This window comes from Eurypyga helias, unplaced genomic scaffold (genome assembly GCF_000690775.1).
Source record: "Eurypyga helias isolate BGI_N326 unplaced genomic scaffold, ASM69077v1 scaffold24879, whole genome shotgun sequence".
Lineage (NCBI taxonomy): Eukaryota > Metazoa > Chordata > Aves > Eurypygiformes > Eurypygidae > Eurypyga > Eurypyga helias.
Genome location: NW_010274279.1, coordinates 16,219 through 24,086, shown reverse-complemented (window position 1 = coordinate 24,086; position 7,868 = coordinate 16,219). Strand labels below are relative to the sequence as shown.

At 47.6% G+C, this 7,868-nt stretch overlaps 1 protein-coding gene across 1 annotated transcript in view; it reads right to left on the bottom strand.

Moving 5' to 3' along the window:
* The window catches only part of OLFM3 (olfactomedin 3), a 16,096-nt gene extending 9,504 nt beyond the window's left edge, over positions 1-6,592 (bottom strand). Inside the window, 3 exon segments of the mRNA XM_010159778.1 lie at positions 1-129; positions 2,057-2,203; positions 6,464-6,592. Coding sequence (XP_010158080.1) covers positions 1-129; positions 2,057-2,203; positions 6,464-6,592 — 405 coding nt within the window.
* Between the last annotated feature and the right edge of the window lie 1,276 nt (positions 6,593-7,868).

The window sequence follows — 7,868 nt, the reverse complement described above, 5'->3', positions numbered from 1 at the left end:
CCTATCATCTTCAATTTGCCGAAACTTGGCTTTCAGCCCTTTCATTTGCGTTTCCATTTTTAAAACGTACTGGAAATCCCTCTGAGTCCGCAGGTTCAGCACTTCAATGGATTGGGACATATTCTGGACCTGTTGAAGAAGAACACCCTCTAAATGCACGTTTTGTCGCTTTACTGTGTTTGCTGCTGGAGCCGCTAAGTGTCAGGGGGTAAACCGTGCCGATGGCGATGCTCCGGCTGAGCCATTCACACCACACTACGCTTTCAGTTTCGTAACTGCTGACAGCACAAACACCGGAGCACGGCCTAACAGGACTACCGGGAGCAAGACCTGGAAGTCCCCAACTGGGCTAGCTGCTTCGGGGCAGAGCGGGGGATCCTCTCTGCTCCACTGGCAATGGGCTCGGGAAAGGCTGGGGGGCGGTGGGGTCTGTCGCTTGCAGCAGACACTGTCTGTTCTTCAGGGTGTGCCACATCACACGTGTTTCCTCCTGAGCACCTTGGGAGGGATGGCACTGGGATTTGGGGGTTTGGTTGGTATGAAGAGCACAATTTTTATTGGGATAATGGGATTATCAGTGTAAGGAACTCCTGAGACTCCAGAGCTGAGCTGGGGTGTGCCCATCGCCAGATAGGTGTGTGCTCGCTGTTCTGTGTGTAGATATAAAATTGGAAATTTTATCCAATCATCTCATTGGTAGAAACCCACATTTTTTTACAGATGAAAAGTAGCGAACGTTCGGGGAAGTTTTGTCGAGCAGTGACTTTGTAGCACGGCGAGCACTGACCGCAACGGGGCAGGAATAACTGTCATCTGGAGCACATCATATGTATTTTTCACAGCATGAATTCTAAAAGCAATGCTTTTGCTAGTCACAAAAATGACACGTTTTGCAAGTGCCGTTATTCTGTTTCAGTAAGTGGTTTGTTTTCCCAAAGCATGAAAAAACAGGCTGCTCTAAACATGTTGGGCACCATGCTGATGTTTGGCTCAAGCGACAAAACCCCAAATTCTCCCTCCCTAATCTAAGACAAACCCAGCAGCGTTCCCATTGTCTGCAAGAGTACGCGATATCTGAACCAATTATTCATGCTTGAGACTAATACGCTGTGACCCACGGAATGTGTGCCTTCAGGAAATACCTCTAAAATGCTTTTAAAAACAGTACTTGTTGCCTGTTGCACAGGTGCTGCTGCAGTTCTTAGAAAGTATTTCTAACAAAAGAAGTAACGTTTCTTTTGTCTTTGCTGTGCAATTGTTGAAAGCAAGGACATGAAGGCCTGCAGGTCTGGGAAGAACCCAGGGGGATGCAGAACAACAGTTTGCGTTTTCCTGGTTGCAGTGTTTTTGCAGTTCTTGATCCAAAATAGCACTTCACTGGTTTTACTATACATGTGATAGTGGGATGTACTAGTATCATGGAATCCCAGAATGGTTTGGGTGGGAAGGGACCCCAAAGCCCACCCAGTCCCACCCCTTGCCATGGGCAGGGACACCTTTCACTAGACCAGGTTGCTCCAAGCCTCATCCAGCCTGGCCTTGAAGAATTAAGAATGGGGTTGTTTGGGGGAAAATTGCAGCACCAGAGAATGAATAAATAGTATACTTGGAGGAAAGAGCTGATGAAGGAAAACTAGAGCTGTTTCTCCTCTGCATAGCCTGCATCGCAGACACTGTACCGCCTGTACCACCTCCTCTGCTGGCAAGAGACAAGGAATGACCTTCCAGAGTCTCCTGTGACTGAAGCAAAAGCTGTGGCTGAAATCCCACAGCAACTAGCTGGTTTGAGGTGGGATTTCTGCTGAAAAAACCAGTCCTGTCTGTGTGTCAGGAAGAATTTTGGGATGAGGGAACAAGAGAGGAGACCCAACTTTGGTTTGCTAGAGAAGGGGTCCTTTAAGGAAAACAGACAACGGTGGGAACACGGGCAGGCGGTATGCCCTGAGGAATATTTGTATTGGATAACCCTGCAGTACTCCATTGTGTTACACTTGGGAAGGAGTGGGTTTCTGTGGGAAGTTAGTGATCGGAGGAGGGGGTTGTTGGGAATACTTACCTTCTCCAGCAGCTGTCGGAGCTGCCTGCTTTTGGCATCTCGTGAGCAGAGATTTTGTTCAGGGGCAACAACGGTGCAAATGCAGCGGCCGTCAGGGTCCTGGGCTGAGCTGTAAACTTGCCACCCTTCCTTGGGGCTGATCTGGGTCTGTAACAGCACAGAAACACGGATAAAGGGAGCTGATCTCTGGCTTCCAAACCCGCCACCTCCAAGTATGCCTGTCCGTTTTTGCAGCATGTGTTTGCAGTCAGGTTTCTCCTCGTCAGCTCTCGCTGCTCTCCCAACCAACCAGGCTGGTGGTGTCGCAGCTTTGTCATTCCTTACACCTCTGCCCTGTTCTCTGGGAGTCTGGCACATGTTGTCTCCAGGGTGGATGAGAACATTTTTGTGCTTGTGATTCTGCACAGGCTCATTGATTTAATTCTTTGCAAAGGGATGTCACAGTGTTTCATCAGCAGAGGACAAATGTGTCCTTTCAGCCTGGACGACTTTTACTTCAGACTAATGGAAACAACGAAGACAGAAAAGAACATACTTTTATCTTGACATCCTTCGCTGGGACAGGAATACTCTGGGAATTCCTGATCTGTTCTTTTCTACAGCAACCATCACCGAGAAAGAAAAGCCAAAGCTCACATTTGCTTGCAGACTAAGGCTGCGCTGTGTTTGAAGTTTGTGTGATACCTCCTGCGAGCCCATGCCTGTCTGCGTAACGGGAAGTACGGAAATACGCAGTGTAAGCGTGACAGCAAGCAGTGTAACGAGGGGATTGATGAGGTTCAGGTGCTGGAATTAAAACCAGTGGGCACGAGAAGTAATTATTTTTTTAGTCTGTAATTTAAAGTTAATACTGTGCATTATTCTATTCTAATCTGGTATTGACTACTGGATTTCATAGTGCAGGTGCTAACAGATGCCACTGGAGTAACTGGCCTGGACACAGTCGGAATCAATTACTAGTGGTATGATAAACCTGTACTCAGTGTCAGCACACGGATTATTTCAGCTGGTGAGCTTTAGCACGGATGCTTCACTGGCGGCTCAGTGCAGAGCGAGTTGCAGAGTTCCTCGCCTCGGGAGAGGTGAGCTGTCTATAGGCTGCGTAGGAAAAGGCACAGGCATCTCACAAGGACTCCTCTGATGCCACTGAAGGTAGCAGTGACCTGCTGCGGAGTTATTAGAAAAATTGGGACTGCATTGTTCCCTTGTTGTGCAGGGAAGCCAAAGTGTCATCATGTAGATGACTCTAAGCAGAGGACAGCTGGCCTTGCCTTAGGGTTTGCTGGAAAGGCATATCCAGCATTCCGGGCTAACTTACACTGCCTCTGTGGTGTTCTCTGTCCCATAATTTTCAGGGCAAAGGGGATCTAGTGTAAGATATGGAAAACAATAAAAACTAAACAAAGTTACCTCTGCAGAGACAACTTAAATTGGTTTTGAGCAGCTGTGGGAATGGTAGGAGGGAACACCTGAAGCCTTCTGAGGCTGGTAACCCTCGCCAAGTGTAAGCTCCGTTCGCTCCAGCAGTTTCCGCGAGCCTCTGTAGAACTTTTGCCCGGCAGAGGTGGTGGTGTGCCAGTGTCAGGAAACGGATTTTTTGTTTATAATTCCTTTAGGACAGAAATACCAGTCAGTTGCTGCCTTTAGATTGGCAGCAACTGACTGGTTTCACTGCATTTGGGTAGGCATTCTGCTGCGGAGCATGGATGAGCCACCAGGATCCTGCTTGGGCTGTAGCAAAGCCATGACAACCCAGGCTTTGTTCCTAAGGTACTTAGGTAGCAATGATATCACGAGTGTCTCTATCGGCTTTATCTGAGGGGAAAAAACACCTTTATTGACTTAGCCAATGTTTTCTTGCAGTGTCTGACATATGGTTTGATGTTAAGAAGTACCTGCGGTTTGGGAAGGTACGTCTGCCAGGCCCAACACAAGCACGTGGTCACTGGCTGCCGTGTGGAAAGAACCGCTCATGGAGCCCTCTGGCAACGTAGTCCGAGTTCTTCACGGTGCACTGCGCTGGGGCTGTGAGGGCTCCTTCCTCCCTTGGGGTGGGTAATATGGGTCATCGCAGGGAAAACACGTGTGTGTAGGTGCTTTGCTTTCTTCCCTCTGTTACGTCTTCAGTTTGACATTTAATCCCAACCTCAAGCAGAAATTGCTGTGCCAAACAGGGAAGGAGCTAGAAGGCGTCAAATGCCTACCAAAGCCACAGCCCCCCTTGTTGTTACTAGGGACAGGGCAAAGGGCAGTGCTTACACTTAGTTTGGCTGCTTAAATATAAACAGTATTTTTCAGTTTGTCCTGCAGTTTCAGTCCTGGGACAGGACCAGAGCTGAAAATAGGATGCCCGTTCCTGACCCCACCTCCTCGTACCATGCTTTCCAGGAGGAAATTGGGAGGTTTAGTTCTGTTTTCATAGAATCATAGAATGGTTAGGGTTGGAAGGGACCTTAAAGATCATCTAGTTCCAACCCCCCTGCCATGGGCAGGGACACCTTCCATTAGAGCAGGGTGCTCCAAGCCTCATCCAGCCTGGCCTTGGACACTTCCAGGGATGGGGCATCCACAGCTTCTCTGGGCAACCTGTCTCAGTGCCTCACCACCCTCTCCAGGAAGAACTTCTTCCTGATATCTAATCTAACCCTCCCCACTTTCAATTTAAACCCGTTCCCCCTTGCCCTGTCACTACAGGCCCTTTTCCTGGTACCACACACAGTCTGAGCTGTGTGTGTGCGAGGAGCGACCCGGAGAAGGGTGCGTGCTGCCCTGCTCACTGGACACGCTGCAGGGCGTAACTCGGTGGCAAGTAAATCCCAGTGGTGACCTCAGTGTTACACGGGGCCTGGGGCTCGCACGGTCTCGCTAACATCTGAAGCTTGGGGAAAGGGCGCAGACTGGGGGGCTTGGCTTTGTGCAAGAACCACCCCACGGATTAAGGTTCATTGTTTTCTGTAACTTGGCATGTGTTGCCGTGCTCAGATAATCAGGTTTTCATAATTTCCCCAGCTCTGCTGGCCTTCCTGCTACCCTTCTGGAAGCACAGAATGCATTTGTACCTCTGACTCGGTGTGTGCCAGGAGTGCCTGTGAGCTGCTGCTCAGGAGACGGTTCTCACGGCAGCGACCGGGGGACCAGGGCAGTTCACTGCTCGGAATCTGCATGCGGTTACGTATGTAAACACACTGGGTGTGTATAAATAAGCGTCTGTTTGTGTGTTACAACAACTACTGTGCCTCTCTTAGTTACTCAGGCGCACCTTTAGAGTTGGCTTTAAATGGAACCTTACAACTTGCGGTGTCACATCGGCACAAGAACTAGCCCTGTGTGCTGTAGGGCAGTGAGCATGTTACACCTAAGGGAAACAAAACAGAGCTTTTCCTTGGCTTCTCACTTTGCTGCTGCTCTAAAACACAACCGAATGCTTTCTGACATTAACTAATTTTAAACTAGCAATATTTAAAGTCTAAATGCAATGATTTTTTTGCGGTAATGTTTTGCCTGCATGCATATATTCAGTTAATTAAACTTCAATTAGTAAATGCATCATCTTTAGTTACAAGTAAAAAATGAAATTCTGGGCAGGGTGAGATGCTGTACAAATAGTTAAATTTACATTTTACATGACATACTATTATGTAAACATCCGACTGCAGCAACACAAAGATACACAGAGAAGAGCCGTTTACTAAACATTTACTAAACGTGGCACATCTAGTTGAATTTATGAATACCAGTGTAGTGTTCCCTCTTGTCCAATTAAAGTATTACTTTAATTTTTAGGCTTCCCATGAGTATCGTTTCTGTAGCTCTTCATTAACAGAGGCTGCTGCATACGAGCATCACTGATACAAAGGGTGTTTGTCATTTGTATTGTTCCCCTATCAGCCTTTCTACAACCCTGGTACCCACCCTCCTACTACCAGTCGTATTTTGTCTCTAACAGCTATCTATTTCCTTAACTGCACTCTGATGAAGAAAACCAGGCAAGAGTCAGACCCCTTGCATATTGTATGGAATAGGTAATATATAACATTATTCAAAGAGAAGCCTACTGTCGGATATGGTTTTCTTAATACTGCAACACATTTTTCTGGAACAGTAACACAGGAGAAAGGTCTAGAGAAACGAAAGGACATTGCTGTACTGTTTTAGCACTTCAAGATGAAGACATTTGTTATTAAGTATTTAAGGATGATGTTTTAAAATCTTTCTTTCCTTTTGTAGTAGACCCCAACGTACTCGCCCGTCTGCAGTTCCGTGGTACCCAAAGAAAGGCATGCAGTAAGTGATGACAGGAAGATCAGCAGCTTAAATAGATTTACAAAGAGGCAACAAACTCAATTTGCCAGCCCTTAAATGCTACTTCTGCATCAAGATGGCTTGCAACACATTGCAGCTACTTACTGGAGTATCTGAAGTGGTTATTCTGGTGGGGTTTAGTCCTATCAGAGACGGGAAGGTTTGGGACATCGCACTAGAGATCATTGCCATGGTGCTGAGAGCAGCACCAAGCGCCAGCAGTGGCGGGTTCATCACTGTGGAGGTAATGGGTTTTCACAGGGAGCGATGCTCATCCCGAGCAGGCTGGCAGCGAGCAGCTGACTGCGGCACGCCACGGCCACAGCAGGAGAGAGCGAGCCACCCAGGTTTAATCACCCATCAAAAACACTCCTATCCTTTTCCGCCCTCTCTCTGCTCTTACTAATGAGCACTTACTACTTCCTTATCTGCGGTCCTTTCTGTGCCAATAGTCATCACAGTTTGCAGTGGGAGATGGCATGGGTGAGTGACTGCTTCTTAGGTGCTAGAGAGTCAATTAGCTCACTCAATTATCCCAGCCCTTACAGAGAGTCGCAGGTGTTCCTGTCTGAAACGTAGAAGCCCATTCACAAAGCCAAACAACCCCCCCTTCCCCGGCTTCGGTAGGGATGTGGTCAGGCCTATTCCAAACACGGTGCGAGTCACGGTGGGGGCGGGAGGGGAGAAGGTCAGCTGGCCCTGAAGCCACCCGCGACCACCTGAACCCTCCTGGGCCTGGGGATCTCACGTGGGTTACAAACAGCAGGACTTGCACAGCTCATTGTTACCGTATCGGTTGCTCATCAGGAACAGAAGCAGTAAATATTCACAGTTCGCAGCGTTCCTGTTCTTGACAAGTTTTACACCAGTTACTGCGGCCACCCAGGACTGGCAGACTCCGTGTGTTGTCATGGGCAGCTGGATGGGAGCAGGAGACAAACTGTAGGCTGGTCATGTAACATTTTGAGGCTGCTTTTGGCTCTAATTTGCTGTTAAACCTGTTGTTCTCTAGTGCTGTAGAGTGATCTCCTGGTTCAGTAGCTATCGGTGTTTTGGATAAATTTAGCAAGTGGGGGGGGGAAGGCACTCAGAAGTGTGTAGAAATCATTGTGCTGTTGGGGTAGTTTTACTTTTTTAGAATTACTTTAAGAAGAAAAAATGCTGAGCAAGGCTTTCTAACAGCAATTACTTGAGAGAGAACTTGCTTAGGAGTTTGCGGAGAGACAAGCTGCTGTATTTTCCCAGAGGCAGTTATGGATGATGATTGTTTCTGCATTTGCTTCCAAAAGACTTCATTTTTCTTCTGGAGTTTTGGGGTTTGCATGAAGAAAATCTGCGGTGAAACTGGGGGGTTGCGTTTCTCTAGGAGTGTGTGATCACGAAGGCATTTATTAAAGATAATAAAACCCTGCAAATGGTTTTTCAGCTTCTCAGAGCTCTTACACCAGATTCAGGCTAGACTTTTCCCCATTCCTTCAGCATTATTTCAGTAAATCTCTATGGTTTAATG